This window comes from Crocodylus siamensis, chromosome 2, assembly GCF_052110815.1.
Source record: "Crocodylus siamensis isolate JL-2025a chromosome 2, ASM5211081v1, whole genome shotgun sequence".
NCBI classification, from domain to species: Eukaryota; Metazoa; Chordata; order Crocodylia; family Crocodylidae; genus Crocodylus; species Crocodylus siamensis.
Window position 1 is genome coordinate 7,344,574 of NC_143396.1, and position 25,327 is coordinate 7,369,900.

Consider the following 25,327-nt stretch of genomic DNA (forward strand, 5'->3'; position numbering starts at 1 on the left):
GAGCAATGGCTGTGTTAATCCCCGCAGGTCCCTGAGTAATTTGGGCACCCATTGCAGTTAATGTTGCCACCTTTCGCTTCCCCAACAGAGGCAGATCTGGATCTGGCCCATGGGCTGAATCCAGCCTGGGGACCAAAATGAGTTTGGTATCCCTAGATGAAGCGTGCTTTAGTTGGCAAAAGTCAAGGGAGGAGAAGAGTAGCTTGCAAGTGTTGATAGGCCAAGGAGGGTGTGGATTGAGGTACCTGCTCTCAGTTTTGGTCAGAAAGAAGAGGGTGACCTTGATGAACTGCTTTGGTGGAGGGTAGGTGTGATGGTTTGTTGAGGAGCGAGATCTTGGGACAGGACCGGCGGCCGGTTTGGAAGAAAGCTTTGTTTTAAAATATTTGTTCATAAGCTCAGGCCAGAAGAGGCCATTAAATCATCTAGTCTGGACTTTGGTATAACAGCAGACCCTTTTGAGTTTTTCCAGGGGAAAAAGGGGTTGAAGAAAGCTTGGAAATACTAAGGCCATCTCTTGCTATCGTGATTTAGATATGGGAGACTGTAGTCATGCTTCTTTTCCTTATGTGCTTTCTCTAGCTGCCCGCTTGGTCTTGCATCTCTGTCTTTGTCCACGAATGTTAGCCAGGAAGTTACTTTCCCTATTTTGTATATATTTCCTGCTTGAGGGCAGGGCTGCTCTTTGCTTTGAAGAAGCCACATTTTTAGTGTCGAATTAACTGTGTCAGTCACTTGATTTTTGTGAAACAAAATTGGTCTTTGTCACTGCCAAAGTGCATCAAAGGAAAAAACAACATAAAAATGAGAAATGCTAAATATAGAACAAGATACTCAACCTCGCTTTGGCCCCTTTATCCTCGTGACCCGGGTGGAGCAGGGTAGAGGGCCCAAATGGCTTTAGGAGGCAACCACACACAAGTCTTTGAGTGACCTCTCCTGAACTTTAAGTGAGGGAGGTTGGGAAGCATTAAAGCTGAGATTCCAGGTGCTGTTTGCAGCTGCGGTAACATGAACAATCCTGAGTTTTCCTGGAAGCTCTGGAAAGATTCAGGAGGTTGCTTTATAACTCAGAAAATGTTATTGTTACCCATGCAAATGTATGCAAAGACGTAGTTTCATGACTGCATCCTTGCCTCTTTCTTCCTGTATTATTTTTGGCAACAGCTTTTTGTCTGCGGTTTTAAACAAAGGGCCTACTTAAGTCCTACTGCAAATATGTGTTGTCTTAAACTTCAACCGTAGGTATGCTCTGTGGGGAAAACAAGCAAAGCTATATGCTGGGGGTGTCAGAGATATGACCCATGCAACCTCATTATAAGGCCCCATTGATCCAGCCCCTGGACTGGTCCTGGGCCAGTCATCTGGCCTGCAGGGCTAAATGAGTTTGATACCCCTGTGATACACTGTTAGGCTATGCCATTTGTACGGTTGGTGAGATACAAAATCTTTCAGCGTTAGGTCACCAGTTGAAATTCAGCTAAAATGATGGGTATTAAATGGCTTTTATGGGATGGATGCGTCTCATTTCAGTCCTGGTAGATAGGCACCCACATCAGAACCGGCCTCCCTGTTGACTGCGTCTTAGGGAGGCCAAGGACTAAAAGGACCATAGAGACAGAAGTATATATCCTAGCTTTATCTAGGCTTTTATTCTGTAAAGCATCTACTGCTTGCCCTCTTTGGAGACTGGCATATTTGTTATATGGTGACGGTGGGCTCAAGAACTGCACCCCTCTTCACCCAGTGGTTAGAGTGGGGCACTAAATATAAAACTAAATTTTTGGATCGAAGGGTGATGAAACAGGAAGAGAAATACAGGTCAGGGATGCTGGGGTAGATGGGCCATTCATCTGACCAGTGTGGTCCTTCTTATGTTCTTATGCTGCCTTTGATGTAGGCTTGATAGTGAGTAAAATGAAGGAAAGGTGGAGATTTGTATAATTTCTCCAGTGCCACTTTTGTAGGTAGAAGGCAAGTATTTTCTGTGGCTTGTCACTGGTATCTAGTTCACTTGAAACACTGCTGTGCTTCGGAAACAGATGCATCAAATTACGTGGTAATTCTATTGTCACAATGTCAGTTTAATCTGTTGGCTTTCTGCCTTGCATGCATTGTTAGTGAGAGCTACTTGAGACTTGAAATAATTGTGTTGAAATCTTTTCATGTAGTATTAGTCTGGCTGCTGTCTGTGTTACTCGAGGAATTCCATCAATACGTTAATCTGCGTTTCCAAAGCGTACCCTTCTTGTATTAATAATGTTGGATCCAAGATGTCTTGGTTTTTGCTTTATGCTTTTTATTCAGTTTTGCCCAATTGATTTTTATTGGTCAGTTCAGTGAGATTTTTTTTTTTTTTTGTTAACCATTGCCCTTTGTTTGGGTTGCTGGAACCAGTTGGGACTATCTAAATATAGAAAAAAATTAAATGAAAACACTTCTTATTTTAAGTTTTTAGCATAAATTTTTCAGCAAATCTGTTGGCCTGTTGCCTCTTTGCAATATCTCGCCTTGCCTTTCAGTTGTCAAACATTGAAGTGCACGGTGTTTAGAGCTCGTCTCCTTTTCAGATATAGATTTCATAGACATTAGAGGTTGGAAAGGACCTCATGAGATCGAGTCCAGCCCACCTGCAAGAAGCATGATCCCAGCAAGATAAGCATCCAAACACCTTTTAAATGAGTCCAGAATAGGTGCTTGCACCACCTCTGGAGCGAGTCTGTTCCAGACCTTGGACTCTTGGATGGTAAAGAAGTTTTTCCTTATATTGAGTCTGAATCAGCCTTCTAGAAAATTGTGGCCATTAGACCTAGTTATCCTTTGGGGAGCCCTGGTGAGGTAACTGTTCTCCCAGATCCTGATGCACCTCCCTTATATACTTACAGGTAGCAACCAAGTTCCCTCTCAGCCTTCTCTTCTCCAGGCTGAAAAGTCCCATGTCCCTCAGCCTCTTCTCATATGTCTTGCTCTCTTGGCCTTTGATCATGCAGGTGGCTCTCCTCCAGACTCTCTCGAGCTTATCCACATCCCTTTTTGGGGGCCCAAAACTGGACGCAGTACTCCAGCTGTGGCCTCGCTATGGCTGAGTAGAGTGGGGAGGCTGACGTCCCTGGTTTTACTCGAGATCCATCAGTAGGTGCATGCCAGAGTTTGATTTGCTCTGTCAGCCACGGCATCGCATTGGGGGCTCATGTTCATCCTGTGGTCAATCAAAACCCCATGCCCAAGTCCTTTTAGGTTGCGGTGGTATCAAGCTTAGCACCGCCGACCCTATAAGTGTGATGCTTGTTTTTTCTCCCAAGGTGGGGTACCCTGCATTTATCTATGTTGAATGCCATCAGGTTTTGGTCTACCCACTTTGCAAGCATGTCCAGGTTGGCCTGTATCCCCAGCCTGTTCTCTAGCGTGACCGCCTTCCCCCATAGTTTAGTGTTGTCTGCGAACTTTGCCACTCCGCACCTGATGCCAAAATCCAAGTCATTAATGAAGATATTGAAGAGTATTGGCCCAAGTACTGAGCCCTGAGGGACTCCACTGGCAACTGTGTGCCACGTTGATTTATTCCCATCAACTAGTACATACGCTTTGGGTCCGACCCCAGAGCAAGTTCCCCAGCCGTTGGACCGTGAGATGGTCAAGACTGCAGTTCCCCAGCTTGGTCATGGGCACATTGTAGGAGACCAAGTCGGAGGCCTTCCTGAAGTCCAGATGAATGACATCAACCTCATCCGGTGTATATATACGATATCCAGCTTTTCAGATGTATACAAAAGAAGCAGTTCTGTTGTTTTAAAAATGTTTATCACCCACCTTGCATTAAAAAAACAATTAGATTCTTAAGTGTCGAAGTCCAATTAAAAGTCGATCGCACTTAGGCTTCCAAGTCCTTTAGCTGCTTTTGAAAATTTTGCAGCAGTACTATTAAAATTTTGCCATCTGGTAGTGCTTGAACCAGTTGCTTAGATTTCTTAGGTGTTTGCTTTTTAAAGCCGGAGGGAATGCTTACAGAATTTTTCCATCCTGGACGCTTTTCAAAACCATTTTGAAGCTCTGTAGGTGCTGAGCATCTCCTCTTGCCTACATCTTGTGTACTCCTCTTCCCTTGGTTACCTGTGATCGTTACAGCTTGGAAGCAGGTTGCCTTGGTCAATATAGAAGCTAAAAGCAACTTCCTTGGGTTAAAGCCTAAAAAACCTAATAGTACTTGCTGTAGAGCTCTGCTCATTTAGGATGAAATGATCAGACCTGAAACCATTCTAAATTGTAGACTATGCACAATTAACTAGTAGGTGAGAAAACGGGGGCTACACAAAATACCAGTATCAGTGGGCGGGACAGTATGAGAGGTATTGAGAGATGGTAGTGTAGGATCCTGCTGAACTTTGCACCTCATACCACGTTGGTGAAGAGGTAATAATGATTTCAAGTAACATGTTGTCCGGTGCTGGTGTGCAGCCATCTGGATGCCACTGTATATTATACGAAATCTCTCTCTACCCAAGTCCTTCTTGGCTGGCGTGCTGCACAGTTCCTTACCAGACTTAGCACATGTTCACATATTGATCCTGTTTAAACAGACAGAACTGAATAAATCCTGGTTTAGAGCAGCTTTCTCAACCTGCGGGTCATGACTCAAAAGTGGGTCCCAAGAATATATGAAAGGGTTGTGAACAAACTTGAAAAATGGATCAACAAACTTTTTAAAAAAATGGATTCCCCTTTAAAGAAGGAAAAGGTGGGAAACTGTTGCTTTTCCCTTTCAGGCCGGCAAAGTTGCAGCCTGCAAGGGGCTGCTTGGGGTCCCCCATGCCCCACACACTTAGGGGCAGTGGGTCGGGAGTGAAGGCACCGAGCTAGGACTGGCCATCAATGTTTGTGAACGGGTCCTGGTACAAAAAGGGTTTGCAGCCGCTGGTTTAGAGTATGACTTGACTCAGGTATTGTACTTAAACATGTTATATTTGTGTAGTAAAGACAGGATCTGCGTTGGAAGTGAGTGGGGATTTTGGAGTAGGGTTTTTTTGTTTTGTTTTGGCTTTTTTTGCTTGTCTTAGGAGCCTATTACAACCTGTTTTTTTCCATTCAATTTAAAGATAAAGCTTTAATGCAGCCGTAGCTTCCTTTTTGGACTGAGCATTTCTTCTTATTCCTAGTGTAAGAGCGTGCAGGCAGTATGTACCGTGTGTGTGGTGTTTTAATAGCAGGCTGCAATAAAAGCAACAATTTAGTTTCAGCTTTTTTGTTGTGTTTTACTCTGAGAAGGGTTGAAAATACTCTTGGAAATGCTTGTTAATATGGGTGAGTACTTTATGATTCATGACGTATAGTTTAAAGGTTAGGGAGGAATGCAGATCACTTGTAGATGTGTGTACTAATTGCTTTGCGTCAAGCTGTTTGTAATCCCCCCCCCCCCCCCCCCAAAAAAAATGCATTTTTGGTTTTATGCTGTTTGTAAATTCTGTCAGTGCTGAAGCATTTCAGATTTCCCTAGCTCTGACTTGGCTGGGGCCAGAGCACACAGGACATTTTCTTATGTTGCCCGTGATACTGGTTTTTGTGGCAAATGTTACAGTAATTATTTCCAGAGGAAGCTGTTGACAATGATTCCTGGGTAAAGGCTGCTGGTTGCTTGAGAGCACTCATATTGCATAAGGTTGTTTTTCAGTTTGTGAGGCTTATTTGAGCTTCCAAAGTCTGTTTACTATCAAACACAGGCAAAAGGGTCATCCAAGTTGAAATGCCAGAGCACTTTGTAGTTCAAAAGGTGCAAATATTGGCCCTTTTTTCTAAGCCTTCCAACAGCAGTGCCTAAAATGAGACCCAAGTCCATATTTAAAAAAAAAGAAAAAAAGGAAATAACTGGTCTGATTTCACAGAGGTTGAGGATTGAAAAAAATTCTGTTGAAGATTCATAGATGTAAGATGTGGGCGTGCATGAGCATGCCTCTGAAAATGGGTCGTTATTTTGGTGGCCTAGATGTAGAACTGATGCCGGATTCAAGCAGCCCAGTTGAACAACCCTGCTTTAGGTGTATAAAGTTGGCAAGTATAAAGCATAGGCCCATGGGAAACATAGGCATTTGTTTCCTGTCAGATTTGGAGATCTCTTGCTTTGTAGATTAAGGAGCAACCCCCCCAAAAAACGTACAAGTGATCGATAAAACAGAACCTTCTCTTGGCTTTTTCCTCTCTCTGCTTTGTACAATACAAAAACAAGGTTTTGAAACAAGCCATTTTGAAATGAAGAATTAAAAGGCTTTGTTCAAAAAAAGTTTAAGTTGGGACTTCTAACATTAATGAAACTTCCCTTTTTTTGGTCTCCAGAACAGTTTTTGGGGGGTGGAATCAGCATAATTTTGTGAAATGATTTCATTTAGCTGGTACTGTGTTCTCTGATGACAAGAGGCCCGTCCAAGCGTTTCCAGCGTGCTCTAGTGAAATTCCCTCGCTGGAATTTAGACTCGCCTCGGAAACAAGCATATACTCCAGTGGCATATCTCGTGGCTGCGTTGCTGCCAGAAAATGTTGTTTGAACATTTTGAATAGCACTTAAAATGCTTTTGATGCCAGAAGTCTCTTGTAAAATTTCCATTGGCTTCTGATTCAGGTCTGCTTCTTTTTAATGCGAGTTGGGAACATTAAGATGACTTGCTCTTGTTTTATGTGCATGAGTTGCATTGTGCCACGGTTGTTTTGACCTGGAGGGTCTTAATCTCTCCTTCTTCCCTAAAATTTTGTGGCCCTTTCTGTTTTTCTCTGGGTGTGTGCACCTCCATGTTGAAAAGATGTTGCTCAGTGTAAATCAGCATTTAAAGTGAGAAAAAGGGGCAAAGAATTATAACTTGGTGTTGGTTCATTCTGCGCTAGTAAGCATGGTTGATTTTTGCCAGCTCAAATCCAGCCTTTTCTTTTAGTGGCCCAAAGCTCAAGACTTTTCATGTTATGCGAGTCCTAAGCGTCAGTGGTGTTTCAGCCTATTTGGCCACATGGAAACTAATGAAAGAGAGAGATTATAGCTACAGTCTGCATCTTGGTACAAGTAGGAGATAACTAGCTGGTGGTCTCTTTTAAAGCGTACATGTAAGATGAACTAACGTTGCTGTTTTCTCAGTGGCAGTTGACATTTGGTAGGGTGGGTGTCTTGTCAAGTAAAATGAGCTTTGCCTTAGTGAGAGTAACAATTAACCCAAGTCGTAATCAGTATGTCCACTTTTCTGGGAATGGGAAGGCATTCATTTGTAGTTCTAGCACTGCTTAGTTACTGCTAGTTAACCAGCAGTCCAGACTTCCTGTGCAAGTCTGCCGTGCATCAGCGTGTCACGATGATGATAATTAGTTGCCTAGTTTAATATCTCAATACATAATTTTGGGAAATGATTTCATTTAGCTGTAACTGCATTTTCTGACGACAAGAGGTCATCAATTAAAATATCCATGCTCAATTCAAATATCAGGCTCTTTTGAAGATGGTTTTAAAATGTAGTTCTGACTTACCTTATCTTGTCTTGATTAATGTCAGTTCAAGCCATTGTGTTCCTATTGCAGATTCGCATGCATTTTTCTTTTTAGTAAAGTACTGAAACAGGCTACCCGAAGAGGCTGTGGACTCTCCATCCTTGGAAGACCCGGGTAGACAAAGCTTTGGCAGGGATGATGCAGTTGGAGCTGGTCCTGCTTTGAACAGGGGGTTGGACTAGATGCAACCTCCTGAGGTCCCTTCCAGTAGGCCTGCACGAATAGGGAAGTACTCAATTCAGATTTGGCCATTTCGGAGGCTGGTGATTTGATTTGGCGATTCATAATGCATAACTGTTCCCATTCAATTCACCTGACTCAGAATTGGAGATTCAGTGGTGATTTGGATTGGCTGGGGAGAGTGAGGCACAGCCGGGCAGCTGCAGGTTCTCTCGTGGCTCCTATGGCTGTGCCTGCCTCTCCCCGGCTGGGGGGAGCCGTGGGAGAAGCCCCTGTGGCTGCCCTGTCCAGCCTCACCCTCTGCCATTATTGACTCTGGCAGTGGCGATTGGGGTCTCTGGGGGCTCATGGCAGAGTCCCTCCCCATGCAGCAGGGGGCAGCAAGGATGACCCCCCTCACTTGGCACCCATGCAGCAGCTGTCGCATCATGTGGGTACAGTACAGCTTGGCAGGACACCACGTGCTATCTGGGAGCTGGGGTGGCTCCAGCAGTCACCTGGAGCCTGGCACCGCTTAGCCCCAGTGGACCCAGCTCCTAGACAGTGTGTGGTGCCCTGCTGAACCATGCTGCCCTGCAGGTGCCAGGTGCTTCCCCCCACTGCCCTGTGCTGCATGGGGATGCGGGCTCTATCATGAGCCCTAATTGCTGCTGCCAGAGCTGGTGAGTGTGGGGCTTTTTTTTTTTTTTTTTTTTTAAAGTGCCAAGTGGGAGTGGGGCTGGGCAGGGCAGCCATGGGGGCTTCTCCTGCGGGTCCTCCTGCCCAGGGAGAGACAGGCATAGTCAGAGTAGCCGCAGGAGAACCTGCTGCCACTTGGCTGTGCCTGTCTGTCCCCAGCTGATCCGAATCTCTGAATCTCTCCAAATTTTTTCTGAATTGATTTTGGAAGCTTCAGATTAGATTTGGACCTTTTAACGGGTCTCCCGATTTGATTTGCTGCTGAATCAGGCCAAATCGCCGAATCGAATCAGCGACTGAAGCTTTGCTCAGCCCTCCATTGTCTATGACTCTGTGAACATCATTGTCACCTTTCTGAAAATACCTAGCACTTGTATATAGTACGAATGCCTGCAAAATATTTTGCAAATATTCATGATTTTTTTTTTCCTTTTTCTCTAGTGTGCCTGTTTCCTGTCTCTCAGTTCTGTACAATAATCAGCAGTTGCCTGAATATTGCATTTCAGTGTTTGTTGAATGTCTTGGGGGTGAATGGTACTTACCACTATTTCAGCTGTTACCTGCATGAACCTAGAGTCCTTTTTCTTCTGCTACTGTCAGGCTGTTTTTCCCTTGGAGGCGGTTCTGGTGGGAAGAGGCTGTTGTTGGTATAGTTGCTGCTCTTCCAGCAGCAGAATCCAGTATAGTCTCCTCTGGGTCCCATAACATTAGCTTTGAATCTCGTAAACTCCAGGGAATCCAGGTGCATAGAGAACACAACAGCGTAAATGCTGGAATTGCTTGGCATGTAAAGGAAAGTGAATGAAGCTGGCTTGGTGTATACTGGAAGGCATACTTGATCCTCCTCCCAGTCAAGTATGTGCAGGAAGATTTGATTGGAACTTTTTCACATTTCTCTCCTGAAGAAAGCTCCGATTTCCACGGTTCCTGAAATAACAGGACTCCTCATTACTAAAGCAGGAGGCAGAGTATCATGTGCTGTTTCAAGATGAGTGAGGTAAAGGCAGGAGTTGGAAAGATGCAAAATCAGGGCACTCAAGAAGCGCACCTCCTCTGTGCAAAGGCATTTCCTCCAGCCCGGAGGTATCCAACTCAGCCGGACTTGGCAAGCACACGGCACGTGGCATGTGGGGCAGGTTCACGAGCTGGAATGGGCCTACGGATTGGCTCTGTGCTCATTATGCTTCCTCGAACGAGTCCTCCACGTGGTATGAGGCTGGCATGTGGCCGATCCAACACCAGGCAGCTCCATGGGCTGGGTGATGGGCCTCTGTATGCTGCATTCAGCCGATCTGACATCCCTGCTTTAATCTGAGGAAATATATAGCATGGTTTTGCTAGAATGCATTGCTTAGTCTTTCTGGGTTTTTGGTTGTGTCCGGAGACCAACACGGCTATAGGCAGGCAAGGTTCTTTGGGTAGATGTGATCTCTTTTTATTAGACGAACTGAGTTGCAAAAAACCCAACTTTTTGCCAACTACTCAGTTGCTTAGTCTTAACCTACGAGGTTATACTTGGGTACCTGCTTTTGCATTTGGATTTCATAGTTTCTAGGGTCAGAAGGGACCTGAGCAGACCATCTAGTCTGACCCCCTGCCAAGGCAGGAAAGAGTACTGGGGTCAAACGACCCCAGCAAGGTGTTTGTCTGGCTTTGTCTTAAAGTCCCCCAGGGTAGGAGGCTGCACCACTTCTCTTGGAAGTTGGTTGCAGATCCTAGCCGCCCTGACTGTGAAGTCGCACCTCCTGATGTCTAGCCTAAATCTCCCCTCTGCCAGCTTGTGACCATTATTTCTGGTCGCTCCTGATCGTGCTCGGGGGAACAGGGACACCCGAGTGCCTGCTGGTCCCCTCTGACTAGTCTGCAACAGGCCACAAGATCCCCCCTGAGCCTTCTCTTGTGGAGGCTGAACAGGTTCAGGTCCCATCACCTCTCCTCGTAGGGCCTGCCCTGCTGCCCCTGATCATGCGAGTGGCCTCCTCTGGACCCTCTCCATGCTGTCCACATCTCTCCTGAAGTGCGGCGCCCAGAACTGGACGCAGTCCTCCAGCTGTGGCCTGACCAGTGCCGCGTAGAGGGGGAGGATCACCTCCCTGGCCCTGCTCGAGATGCATCTGTGGATGCATGACAAGGTGCGGTTGGCCTTCCTGACCGCGTCCCCACACTGCCGGCCCATGTTCGTCTTGGCATCAGTGATGACTCCAAGATCCTTTTCTGCCTCTGCACTGATTTATCTCTTACCTTTCACTAATACTGGATTTTATGTCATTAACATTTGCGTTTGTGTTGCTCAGAGTACAATATTATTATGCCAACTGCAAAAGACCCACAGGTCTTGGTCTTAACTGTCAGTTTGAATGTTGGTTTGGAGCTAGTTATCTTCTAGGAAGGGGGGCTGGGAGTACATCAGGAACCATACAGTTGAATCAGGCTTATTATCTCAGCCCACAGTGGTATACTGCTTACTGACTGAAGCATCTTCTTACTCCCCAGTTCCTATCCAAGTCATGGGTTTATTTTTATGCAACCACTTTGAGTGCTGGGTTTTGTGCATCTAAAATCACCTGTTCGGGATGTGCTCCATCATGGTGATGAAGGGTAATCTTCGACTGTGCAAGGAGGCAGAGTTGTGCAGTCACAAAGTAACGTGGCGAGCAGGGATGATTTTCCTGGCCATATATCCTCAGTCGTCAAAGGAGAAATGTGATATAATGGACCCTGGCTCTGGAAAGAATGGGTTATTTTCTTAAATGGTGTGAAACGCAGGAAATTGTAACAGAGTGAATTAGAATAAACTTGGAGTTCCCCTTGAGACGTCACTTCTGAAAATAATTTTTTCCTGTCCTGGAAGTGGGGTTTTTTGGGAGCAGTTTTGCAGTTTGTATCAACAAATCATGTTCTTTCTATACCTGTTATCAGTTGTCTTGTTAAATAGGCTTTCTCAGTCTCTGCACTGAGAAGGAGATAGAGGAGAACTGCTGTACTGACTTCCCTGGCATAGCGTAAGAGTAGGCTGGCTACTGGGGAAAAAAGACAGACCAAGAGTACAGTACCAGAATCCTAATTACCTGACCCATTTTATGTTGCGCTTGCTTGCTTTTGTAATAGCCTTTCAATACATGAGAACAGAATTGCCGGGTATTTTAATTCTGGTTATATTTTTTAAAGCTAAGTCTTTTATTTTTGACCATAATATTTAATTATATTGGAAACCTACACTTGTAATTTTTTTTTAATTGCAGGTTAACAGGACCTTCTGGGTATGTAACAGATGGGCCTGGAAATTACAAATACAAAACAAAATGCACATGGCTTATTGAAGGGAGGTAAGTAGCCACATCTTAATTTCCCAGGTCTTTGTTTACAGTAATTTCTTTTACCTGCCGCACAATTAAATGAATATTTTGTTTTTGACTTTAGTTTGGCTCATTTTTTTTATGTTTTACTTTATGACATTTTATAGGGGAAAAACACTTGTACAAGAAACTGTTTCTTTTCCCCTCTGAATCCAAGTTTCCAAAGTTTGATTGCTTTATAAAACTTGCTTCTTGTTAAGACTTCACATCCGATTCAAACTCCTTTGGATCTGCGTAAAATACCTTAAATAATACAGGTGCAAATCCTCCAAATATCCTGATATTTAAGCTGATATTTAGCTTAACTGTATTGGTAACTTTTTCATAATGCTATAAGCAGAGAGGTCAAACTTAGAAAAAGAAATCTTCTGTACATGAAAATTCAATCTTTATAGAAATACTGAACTTTTGTTCAGCTTCAAATGTATATTTACTCATTAGACCATAATGACTTCAGAGGATCAGGTGACCTTTTCCCAAAAGTCTTCTAAACTGTGGAAGACCCTCAGCGTTCTTTCCTTTTTATTACTGCAATGATCAATTGATTACAGTAGTTGGTTTCCAGTAATTTTTAGGAATGGCACTTCTAATGTATATCCTCTGACTGTCATCTGATTCATGGTATAATGGTCACAAGTTTTGTTGGACTTCTTTTTGTGTGTGCGCTGGCACCAGTTACAAAACCAGTCTCTCCCTCTCTCTTTCAAATTGTGAGTGATCAGCTATGATGCATGAAGCAGCTTGGTTTTAAATGAGATTGCTGTTTCGAATCTATAAAGAAAAGCTGAATTGGTCAGAATCTGAATAAGGAGCAGCTCCTCTTTCACTCATGTTCCCTCTTTTGTAGGGCTTTCAGAATGAATGATCTTATAGGGACTTCTTTGCTGATAGAAGCAGTCCCTAAAAACCACAAATGTCTATAAAGAAGACCAGCCTAGTATCCATATGCTCATCAACTTTGGCTTTGCTGGGATGCAACACTGTAAATCAGTGTCCTCTACAGCCACCGCCACCTGGGCTCGGACTGCTGAAGATTGTCAACAAAGGGATAGTTTACAAGTTTCTAGTCACTTCTTACCATCCTGTATTGTTCCTATTCAAGGCCCCATTGTTAAAAGTAGTAGTAAAATGCCATCTACAACTTGGCCTGTTAGGTGAAGTGACTTTATGGTTCAGGGTCAGAGTATTACTTTCATTATTTGTTTTCCACAAAGAAAAGGGATGGGCCATCTGGATCGTTATCTCAACAAATGCAAGATCCTGGCCCCAGAGCAGCTTCCCACCCTGCCCACACCACTCTCCATGGGCACCCTGGGAGTCCGCATGTGTTGTGGCCCTGCTGCTCCTGGGGTCTCCATGGAGGGCAGGGGCTGCTGGGAAATGGAGTCTACCATGGGCCTGGTCTGGCCCATGGGCCAGATTTTGTCCACCCCTGCTTTAGGTGCTGATAATTGAACAGCTACACATTACATCAGCAACAGACAGAGCCAATGTTGTCTCTGCTTTGGGAGGAAGCTGTTTTGCTCCAGAGTTTGTGAATTACGAGTCAGATCATATCAGTGGCTCTGCACCTTCCTGTCCTGAACGCCATGGTGAATTAACGTGGCAAGGAGTTCTCAGACAATCTTGTGTGATTAGGCAGAGTTGCACTCTGACAGACCATCTTTTGCAAGTGAAGTTTTCCAGAGGGAGTCCAGTTAATCAAGGAGCAGCATCACCATCATAGATGTTTTGTCTGATTCCCCAGAGACAGAGGGCTCTGGGGAAACAGTGGCAAAGATCTGGGACTGGTTCTGATAGTCCCAGCATGGGCCAGGTATTTGGAGATGATGCCTCTAAAGGCGCAGGCAGAAATGTAGCTCCCAAGTCTAACTTATGGCGCTTTACAGAAAGGACCATGAGTTAGGATGATCCTCCTGGCCCAACAAGTATTAGCTGTTTGGGCAGGACAGTGGGTGATCAGGCTCCAAATTGGGGCTGTTCCAGGGAGACAGGCTGCATTTCTGCCTAGGCCTGCTCCCGGCACGCGCAGACAGAAGTTAATGAAGGTGCTCTAGTTTGGAGCGCCTTTATCTGAACCCTCATGTAATTGGGCCCTTTTAAGGTGCTCTGTGGCCACGCACTCATTCGATCATGGTTGTAGAATGCTTTCAGGGGCCAGTTTTGGCAAAAATTGTCACTTCTGTCTGCGCCTTTAAGTGCAGCCTCCAGTCTTGCAGAATAACTTCCATATCCTGCAGCCACTCCCAGCAGTATTGCACTTGACAGCCCTGGATGCTGGCTGGCTCATGTCCACAGAACAGAAACCCTTAGGCTGAAGTTCAGAGCATTCTGTTCCAGAGCAAGAAAGCCCCAGCTCAGCTGACTTACAAACTTAGTGGAAGATTTCTATTTGAGCTTCTACAACCAAGTCTCTCCTTGATACCCATTTCAGCAATAGAGGAGTGCTTATTAGCCTTTAGTCTGTAAAGATTTACATGATGGTAATTTTTCTGCTTTGCTTTCCTATCCAGGGCTACACACATGATCCAGTGGCCTTTCAGATTCCTAACATGATTTGCATGCTTTTTCCTTCGTTTTGAAGGCCCCGCATCTCTTGGAACAGCAATATCCCTTAGCAGGGCTTAAGAGTCTCCCCAGTGAGCCTTTGGCAGCCTATTCCCTGTACTCGCTGTAACTTTAGACTGCTTTATTTGGTGCTTGTTGCATTGTAATGGATGGGGAGCTTCAGCTTCTCATAGCCTTGTCCTCCTTATATAAAGTCCTGCAGGGGCAGGGTTGCTTTTGGGCCTCCTTGAAGTTTCTTCCTCAAACTGTTCAAGTTGCATGGAAACACAATCTATTCCATTCCCCATTTTCTCCCCTCAAGAAGGTGATGCAGTCAGTCCCAGGGGAAGCTAAATTTCATGTACTTGATGTAGCAAGGACGTTGTCCTTTCATGTTGGCTGGTGGAATCATTCAGGAACATGCACAGGTTGCATTGGCTTTTTGTAGGGAAGGTTAGTGTCTGGCGTTATTCACAGATTATCTAAGTAAGTTTCCACCTGTATAAGACCTTATGAGTTAGCCAGGTTAGATTTGCCTGGCCACATTAGAGCTCTCTCGGCCCCTGTTGTAATAAGAGGTCTGTACGTCTGAAATCACTAAGGCATCTGATTGGAGCTTGGTTCACATCCCTAGCGAGTACTGCTCTTTTTGAGAGAAGCTTTTAAATTTGCAGTGTGCTTTGGTTAGGCTATCTTGCGTCCTACATTTAAGTCTTACCCACCTCCAAGCAGAGAATTGCATATTGGTCATCCAGAGTGAAATGTGTGCGAGTAATCAACTGAATGACAGGTGACTTACTGTGCAGTAATTTGTGGTCCTTTGAGATCTTGTCCACACGAATTCCATGCCACTTTCCTTCCAATTTCTTGACCAAAGTATTTGGTATTGGCAAAGAAATGGACAGTTACGTCGTCTTTGCCTTTTAGACCTTCAATAGGGGGGTGGCAGGGACACAGGTAGTACAGTTGTGCCTACAGCAGACATTACTAGCCAAAAAAGAATCCAGTGTCTGATGCCTGAGGTGTGTTTGTCCATGTATCCTGAACAAATACAGTAACTAAATTGTTCTGAGAGTGGAACTGCACATCATGGCAGCTTGCAAGTGCTGTCAGGTATGTACTGTTTGAATTGTAACTTTATTTCTCCCTTCTTCCCCTCTAGGCCAAACACAATCCTAAGGCTTCGGTTTAATCACTTTGCAACTGAGTGCAGTTGGGACCATTTGTACGTGTATGATGGAGACTCAATTTATGCACCATTACTTGCAGCCTTTAGGTAAGTCCCACAGCATGCAGTATGAAACTTGTATATTATGCCCGCAGCTTTGATTTCAGGTTTAAAAATGTGTCCTAGTAACCAAAGTATATGGCACAGTGTGTATTTTGTGGATGCGAAGTGTACCGTTTCTTAAACCATAGTCAAGCAACAGTAAAAATGATGATTTTTTTTTTTTGCTGTCTGTGTTCAGTTATTCATATACTTGAGTACATCCATGGTTTTTTGTATGGAAAAAAAATAATCCTTTGCTAAAAACATTGGTGCCTTTTTTATGGAGGGTATTTAGTATGCCAGTCCTATCTGCCTGTAGGAGATGGGGTTACTTGTGGTAGACAACTGTATAGATCCAGGTTGCACCCCTGTAGATGGAACTAGGAACTGCTGCCATGGTGCATTCCTTGCAAACCAAGTGGTATCCTCAGACTTGCATAGTTTATCAATGTTTTTAAAGAATAAAATGTTAAGCTTGTTCCTGCCAGCTATCTAGGAAGAGATGTTTTTGTTTGCTTCTCTTGGAAGATGTTCAGAGAGCACAGTGATGGGGTAATCATTTAAAAACCCGTGCAGATGAAATGAGATTCTCCCAGGGCGTGTACCATACTAGTTGTTATTCAAGTCATCCGGGTGGCTAGTGCAAAAGGTTAATAATTTACATTCCCAATAAAGTTCTAAAACTGACGTGCTGACGTAAATGTCTGTTTGTTTGTAGCAATAGGCATCATTGCTCTCACTTCCTTCACTTTGAACTACTGTATTTCACAGTTTATAAGTTGAGTTTTGAAGCCCAACTTTTAACGCTTAAAATTCAACCTCAACTTATACACACACCATATCAATACTTTGGACCTCCACCCCAGCGATGGCCCAGCCTGGCCCCGAGCTGACCCTTTTCACCTACCAGCAGCACTCCCTGCCATCACTATGCAATGCTGCTTGGCCCATGTCAGCTGAGCAATGACCCCATTCACGTCCCCTGTGAGTGGCACTGGGCTTATTGCTTGGCTGGCACGGCCCAGGCAGCACTGCTTGCAGGGGATGGGGCCAGACTCGATGCCCAGCTGAGCAACATCTCCATAGTGAGCTTGCAGGGGATGGGGCCATGCCAGCTGAGTGCTGAGCCTGGTGTCACTCATAGGGCATGGGGCCAGGTTTAGCACTGGACTGGCATGGCCCAAGTAGTGCCGCTCGCAGGGAATGGGGCCTGGCTGGGTGTGCTCAGCTGGCAAGGTCCCATCCCTTGCAAGCAGCACTGCCTGGGCTGTGCCAGCTGAGCACCAAGCCTGGCCCTATCCCCTGCGAGCGATGCTGCAGCATATGTCCACCTCCTGGGTGCCTGGCCCACGGTGAAGGCATACAGGGGCTAGTATAAATCGACCCCATATTTCTGATCCAAATAATTAAGTCAACTTATACACTGGATCTACAAAGTTCCTAAATTTTTAGATCCATAAAATGGGGTCAACTTATACATCCAGTCAACCTGTACACCATGAAATACGGTACATGATTTCCAGCTTAGTTGTGAATAGGTAATGACCTGTTGGAATTGCATCCTCCGTGATCATCAGGTTGGCCAACCGTATCCAAAACTACTGTTACAGCTGAACTTCCCCAGTTCCTCAATTCAGTTTTAAAATACTGTTTCAAAACTGCTTTGCACTTTCTGTGAGTGCCTTTCTACTTTGTATGGGGCAAAGAAAATGAGTATTGGGGTACAGACCACGGGTATGAAAAAATTATGCTTAAAAAGGATCTTGGCTTACTAAAGAAAATTTTAATTTTTGTGGTGATGGAGGCTGTACATTTAGTCTTTTACTGAAAGCAGGCATGTTGAAATATCTTTTTTGAATCATATCATAGAAGTCGGGTCGGAAGGGACCTTGTAGATCTTCAAGTCCCACCCCCTGCCTGGGCGGGAGAAAAACTGGACTCAAATGAGTCCAGCCAGGTAGGCATCAAGCCTCTTCTTAAAGACCCCAGGGTAGGAGCCAGCACCACTTCTATTGGTAGATGGTTCCAGCTCCTAGCTGCCCTGACTGTGAAGTAGTCCTTGCGGATGTCTAATCTAAACCTACTCTCCAATAATTTGTGTCCATTATTCCTTGTTATGCCGGGGGCACTAGGGGAAACAGTGTCTTTCCCAAGCCCTTCTGGTCGCCCCTAGTGAGTTTATAGACCGTCACCAGGTCCCCCCTCAGCCTTCTCTTGTGAAGGCTGAACAGGTTCAGGTCCTGCAGTCTTTCATTGTAGGGGCTGCCCTGTTGTCCCCGGATCATGTGAGTGGCCTCCTCTGGACCTTCTCCATGCTGTCCACATCCCTCCTGAAATGGGGCGCACAGAACTGGACGCAGTCCTCCAGCTGTGGCCTGACCAGTGTCGCATAGAGGCGGGGGATCACCTTCCTGGCTCTACTTGAGATGCAGCTGTGGATGCACGACAAGGTGCGGTTAGCCCTGCCAACTGTGACCTCGCATTGTCGGCCCACGTTCGTCTTGGAGTCATTAATGACTCCCAGATCCTGTCCTGCCTCTGTGCTCTCAAGAAGGGAGTTTCCCATTCTATAAGCGTGCTGCTGGTTACTACTGCCCACGTGCAGCACCCTGCACTTGTCAGTATTGAAACACATCCTGTTTATGTCAGCCCACCCCTGTAACCTATCCAGGTCTTGCTGCAGTCTTTCCCTCCCTACTAGCGTGCTCACCTCGCCCCAAATTTTGGTATCATCAGCAAATTTTTAACTTCCTGTGAACTATTCTGAACTTAAGCAGGAATCACAATTACATTGTCTTTCTCATTTTATTTATTGGAAAACTTTACAGAATTAAGAGACTAAAGTAACTTGCCTAAAAGCACACACCGAGCTGATACATGAGTTGAGGAAAAAATGCCATCATGACTTCTAATAGTTTGCTCTAATTAAGCTAATTCTTAGTATGCTGTTGTAACAGTGGTATGAACCTGACCTGTACCTGCAGTGTTCATATCCTTTCCAAAAAATGTTGGGCTTTTAAATTGAGGGTATAGGTAGTTCACAACATTAACGTTTTGTGATTCATACTTCAAAACCATGTTGTAAATCACCAAGAAGTCTGTGCCTGAGGGGGGAAAAAAAGAGTACGAGCTTAATACAGCCGCACTTTCAAGGGAACGGAAGTTATATATCCAATTATTTTTTGATTGCTGCTTTAGTCGGTATTTGAATTACACTCTTCATTAGTACAGAATGGTTTTGTTCAGTAAACAGACTTCAAGAAATAACAGATGCATCTAATTTTGATGGAGGGAGAGTAAAGGCATCTGTTGAATTATTTTTTCACTTTAAGTACTGCTAAAACACTCGTTGAAGCCCTTGATCTCGACTGCTTTTGCTCTTTCCCTCTCCTCTCCAGCCTCCATTGTCTGTGTCTTCCACAAACACATTTTACTTTTTACTGTGCTGTCCTGTAAAACCTTCCTAAATGTATGTGCAAAGCTTACTTAGCCCCTTCTCTTCAAGGCCCTTATCTGTTGTGATGTCTACAGTAAACAGCTTTCTGATGATGTGGATAGTTGCCAGGAGGAATTGCACCAGAAAATGAATGAATTCATCAGGGAGCCAATATTTATATTGGAAGACAATGTGAAGGCCTGAGTCACCCTGGACTACGTACACTTCATGCACTTCACAGACCTTATCTCCAAAGAAAATAAATTAAATACAAGAAGTGGTATAATAAATGCACATAATGAGAATGAAGGAATAACGGAAGGAAAGTGTGGGGTTAGGTACTTCTAAGGTCTCTCTTAGGTTGCCTTGAACCTTTCAGATGGGGTGCATGTTTAGTCTATGTTGGTATTAGTCAAGTGGTCTTTTATATCTCGTTGGCCAGGGTCAGTTTCTTTTAATGCTTTTATGACACCTCTTTGGAGTTTGAGTTAAAAGCTCTAGATACTGGACAAGGGAGATGAGGTTGATGTTATATACTTGGATTTCAAAAAAGCCTTTGACTTGGTCTCCCATGATGTCCTCATGGTAAAATTGGGGGACTGTGGCTTCGACAGCCTTACATGGCTGGGGAACTGGCTCCATGGTCAGACCCACAGAGTGATAGTCAATGGAACAGAGTCAACATGGCGCATGGTGACCAGTAACATCCCCCAGGGATCGGTACTTGGACCAGTACTCTTTAATGTATTCATAAATGAACTGAATTTGGGTGTCAGAAGCGGGCTGACTAAGTTTTGCCGATGACACCAAATTATGGAGCAGTGTGGTGACACTAGAGGATAGAGTGGGGATTCAGGCCGACCTGGACAGGCTCATAAGGTGGGCGGATCAAAACCTGATGATGTTCAACATGTAGAAATGCAAGGTCGCTCCACCTTGGGAGAAAGAACCCACATCATACTTACAGGCTCGGCAGTGCTACACTCACTACTGCCACAACCGAAAGAGACTTCAGGGTCATGGTTGATCACAGGCTGAACATAAGCCACCAACATGATGCTGCTGCCAGCAAAGCAAACAAAGCCCTGGCTTGCATCTACGGATGCATCTCAAGCAAGACCCAAGAAGTCATCCTCCTGCTTTATTCGGCCTTGGTGAGGCTGCAGCTGGAGTACTGCATCCAGTTCTGGGCTCCACACTTTAGAAAGGATGTGGGGAAGCTTGAGAGAGTGCAGAGGAGAGCCACACACATGATCAGAGGGCAGGAGAACAGGCCTTAAGAGGAGAGGCTGAGAGCCATGGGACTCTTCAGCCTGGAGAAGAAAAAGCTCATGGGGAACTTGGTGACTGCCTGTAAGTACATAAGGGGGGTGCATCAGGAACTGGGAGAACATCTGTTTACTAGGGCACCCCAAGGGAACGCAAGATCTAATGGCCACAAACTGCTGGAAGACTTCTAGACTGGACATAAGGGAAAAAAAACTTCTATACTGTCCTAGTCTCCTGAGTCTGGAATAGACTCCCCCCAGGAGTGGTGCAAGCATCTACTCTGGATACGTTCAAGAAACGCCTGGATGCTCACCACGCTGGGGCCATCTAATCCCAGCTGACTTTCCTGTCCTTTGGGCAAGGGGGCTGGGCCTGATGCTCTCAAGAGGTCCCTTCCAGCCCTAACATCTATAAAATCAATGGCACAACTGTATTTCAGGAAGCCTTAGGGGTAACCATTTGGTGACATGTTTCCCTCTTCTGTTTTACAGCTTTATTACCTTCTGTCTTGAGTAGAGAGGTTCAGTTAAACTGCTTAGTGCAGCGTACTTGACTAGAACTTGCTGTCATGCTTTTACTTTTGTTCTCAGCTATGTTACTTAACAAATCTGGTTGCATATGCAGTCACAATTGCCCACCGATGCATCAAAATGTCTAGTCTCAGTTTGCCTGGGAGTCTGCCTGAGTCCAGAAGCTTGACCTTGCCTCTTCCGCTCATTCTACACAGAAGACTTGACATATGGCCTAGAAGATATGACTTGGGGACTCAGTTATCCTCCATAACACCTAATAAGGGTAGCAGATACCATGGTCTTTATTCTGCTTGTGGACTAACTGAAGCACCAATCTCTGGTTTATTTGTCTGCTTTTGATATGACATTCTTGCCAGAAATAGGTCTCTTGACTAATGTTTACATATTTTACTTATGGCTGGCAGTACAAAACCCTACCAGAATGCCTATACATAAATCACTCCAAATTCAATATTTTGATGGAGCTGGACAAGGATAAAATAGTGCTTTAAAAAAGGCCACATATCTTACTTCAAAGTATTGGAGCGTGCATCCAGTGGATTCTCTTCCTCCAAGGATGGATTTTGCTCATTTGCTGTAGAAAAGATGGTTTTGTCCAGTATTCTACAGAATATATTTCAGTGGAATTCCTGAATTGGGAATGGAGGTTACATGAATGACTCAAAGGGTCTTCATTTTTAGTAGAGCTATAGGGTTGGAAGCTACCTCCAGAGTCATCTAACCCAGCCTGCTGCAGAGATTCAGCATTTACTGTTGGTAATCCGTCCCTGACAGATACCTACCCTGTCTCTTCATTTAGTTTCTAGAGTCCAAAAGCCTTCTGAGAAAAGAGGAAAGATTAATACTTAAGATATGTGTACATTTAACATGAACCTGGATTGCAAGAAAATACAACAATGCACTTGCAGCATACTTCAAGCATTACCAAGTCAAATACCTAAGAGAAATGTAATATATTACATGAGTGTTTATATCTGTTCACCACACTTGTGATCTTATTAAAAAATAATTGGACTGGACATATAAAAAGGGTGTCTGTTAGGAAAAAATACAGGTACGTCTTCAAAGTTAAGTGGATTGAAGATTTATAAATGAAGAGATTTAGAGCAGATCTCTGATTCTTTTAAAGCCAGGGCTCTGAACTGCAGTGTACTCATTAGACACAAGAATATGGTATGTTGTGTCTGTAGCTTAAGTCTTTGGTGCCACGTTTCACTCATATTTAATTGCTAGCAATAGAATTTGTGCGAAGAAGGTACATTTCTGCAGTCTGGAGTTAATGCAAGGCATCTGTGAATAACTCGTTTCATACAGCATCATCGCCATCCTAGAGATTTAAAGAGCTGATTCAGTGCAGAACCGAGTGGCCAAACCGTGGCGCACAAATGAGTCCTGTTGACTTGCAGGGACTCTTTGGGAATGGGGGCCATTACCTTTTTTTATTACTGTTGGGATCTGTGCATGATTAGGACTTGGGTAAATGGCTCGAAGAAGGACTTGACTTGGTGGTATTGTTATTGCTCGTGATTTTCACAAACGTCGTGATTCTTGTGGGCCTCTTGCTTTAAAACCCAGCTCCCAAAGTTGTATCGTTACATCAGAGGCTCAGATTTAATTTCAAGCATAATTTTCTTACAAAGCTTCCGGTTTTTGAATTGTTTGTGTTGTCTCATGTAATCTTTGAACTCTTGAGTTTGGCATTACTGAGACAGGTTTAAGTTAAGGTGACATGAAGGCTCTCCTGCTTGTGTGCCTGTCTGGTGTCATCCAGATATTTTACAGTGAAGTGTCAGGAAAGGTTGGATGCACACTCCAGTACAGCCTGTTGAGGAGCAAATGTGCGCATAGCCTTTCTATCACTGTGATCCTTTTGCTTCTCTTGCTTGTCTTTTGTATCTCTTCTCCTCTCCCCTTCCTTGGTTCTTACTGTTTTTCTGTCTCACTTTTTGTGTGCCGGCAGCAGCGGAGCTTATTAGACTGCTCATCTTTGACATGCAGGCAGGTCGCTTCTCAAGAACACATTTTTGATGTGTTTGCTGTGATGCTTACATACCAAATGAAGCAGAGGGACTAGGGAACAGAGATCACACAAGAAACAAGGAATGGTTTAAAATGATCGGTACAGGAGGGAGAGGGTCTAGAGGAAGAAGGTTAGAGGACATAAAAGGGAGCTAGGGGAGCTGGATTTTGCTTTTGATTTGTGCCATGGACTACAAATCCCTGCACTATTATCTGTACCTATAAAAAGGGATATTTTAAGGTGAATAGAATAAGACAGGATCTACACTATCATGTCCCCAGTGCTGCCCTAGGTTCAGAGTTGACCTGCGTGTCCCAGGCAGTGCAGGACAGGCTAGCTCTGTGCCCAGGGCCTGGGACGTGCCCGGGGCAGGTGTCATGTGCAGCGTAGCTTCTGGACTGGCCGGAGCGAGCGCTGTGTGCAGTGAATCCAGTATGTGGAGGATAGGGAGCAGGGTGGGTCTGTGGGCTCATTCAGGCCCACAAGGCCATCCATGCACCCTTCATCCAGCCTGTGGGTTGGCCGTGCACCACTCGCTTGGGGCCATGTGAGTTTGACGCCTCCGGAGTAAGGTACATGTGGTGAGCTCCAGCCCTTAGTATGTTTTATTGGAGAGCTCAGCTGAATAGTGACATTTGCTTAGCTAACCAAACTTTGTAGCAGCTTGGTGCATGCAAAGTGCTTGCAGATGCTCAGAAAGGACAGAGAAGATGCTAAACTCTAAAATAAGTTGGCCACGAGTAAAATTAAAGCTTCAGTTCGGGCCCGTAGAACAAAGGCGCATATCGTACAGATGCTTTTCATTGCATTTCCCTTGTGGCAGATGACTCGGGATTCGACTTTCACAGTTTAACTGGCCTACGTTTTGAAGGTGGCTACATTGACGGATCCTCATTTACAAGCTTTCAGGGTTTGGTTTGTGTGTTAGTAACACTGCTGGCTTTTATTTTGTATTTGAGTCCATAGTTATAGTGCTATCCTACAGCTTTTGCAGGGAAGAGCTTTGTATGTCATCTACGGGTTTTTTCTTTCTCTGTCGAGTGCTCTTAAAAAAAAATGTTGTCCAGCTCCAACTCGGGAATTTTAAACAGCAAGTGCCTGGCATACCATCTCATGCTCTTTATTTTTTCTAGTTTGTCTCAAGTTTACAAGACTTACCTGGAATAATTTGTCCTCTTCAGCCTTTTCAACACACACAGTCACTAGAAGGTTATCTGACTCACTTGTGTGTCCCATCCATCCCCCAGCAGCTTATTTGGTGATCTGGCTGCAAATGCATGTTCATAAAACTCCCTTGGGGATTTTGGTAAGAAAAATGGTCACTTGTTGAGATCAGGACAGCCTGTTTTTTCTGTGATTCTTTTGTCCTTTGCCTGAAGCTCATGAATCATTACCAGCACACATGGAAAGTCCTGTACGCCAGTAACCTTCAAAGAAAATGAAGGTAAATCGTTTGAAAGAAATGACCAGCTATGAGCGCCATGGGAAGTGGGGAATAACAACACATATAGTGCCACAGGTGTGCGGCATGGTAGCGAGGAACATGGGACCAAAGGGGGCTTCTGGACCATTCAGTCTTGTCCCCTGAAACTAGTCCGTTTCTTAATTAGGGGTGAGAAACGTTTTGGAAAGCTGACCCAGAAAATCTGTCCTTTGTGGTTGGAGACTTCCTCATTTATATCTGGCATATGTCCATTCATGGCGAACGTTTTACCTCCTTGTTCTTGGGGCTCGCCTTTAATTTAAATTGTGCTTCTTTCTCCCTTGTTGTTACCCCAAGCTGTTTTTATAGAGAGGAATTGTATCCTTTTGTTTTAGCTAGGCTAAATAAGCTGAGATCTTTTGTTCTCCTTTTCCAAGAGAGGCGCTCCATTCTCTTGGTCGTTGGGTCTGACCCTTTCCAAAACCAGTTTGAAATGCTGCCTGTCCAAAGCATGAAAGATGCTTGTTTCATCTTGGGCAGACGAGGTTCTTGGAGTAAATCCGGTATCTCTTTTATTAGACCAACAGAATAGCTGGAAAAAATGTTCTTTGGAAGCTTTTGGGCGCGAGCACCCTTCTTTAGGCACAAGGAAGCTTTTAATAACTTCCTCTCTCTTGCTAAACCTTTCCTTATTTCTTCCTATTCATTCTCTTCTCTTCTACCCCTTTCTCCTCTCTTATTACTGCACTTTTCTTGCCTATCCGTCCTTATTGTCCTCGGCTCTTTCCAGCACTGTTCTGGTTGTGAAGCAATACCAATAGCACGTGGCAGAAGAATAAAAGAAGCAGCAAATAGTGTCCCCTCCCATCTGTGAACTGCAGTTTTCTCCACCCTGAACTGCATTTGGATATTTTTTTTCATAAGGAAGAGACATGCTGTTCCAGTGTGAATGTTACAGTAAGGAGCTGTTTTCTCCCTGCCCTGTCCCAAAAAACCAATTTATTAGGTCCCTTGCACTTGCATCAATGAATAGTACTTCAAGCTTCAGACCCTCGGTCTCAACCCTGAAAATAGAACTCAAACCTTTCTAATTCCTTAAT

The 25,327-nt window shown here is 44.5% G+C and overlaps 1 protein-coding gene across 1 annotated transcript in view; it reads left to right on the plus strand.

Annotated features, from left to right (window-relative positions):
- ATRN (attractin) overlaps positions 1 to 25,327 on the plus strand; it is a 251,188-nt gene that overhangs the window by 48,007 nt on the left and 177,854 nt on the right. The window contains exons 2-3 of the mRNA XM_090035106.1: positions 11,616 to 11,699; positions 15,439 to 15,552. Coding sequence (XP_089891232.1) covers positions 11,616 to 11,699; positions 15,439 to 15,552 — 198 coding nt within the window. The remainder of the gene's footprint in view (positions 1 to 11,615; positions 11,700 to 15,438; positions 15,553 to 25,327) is intronic.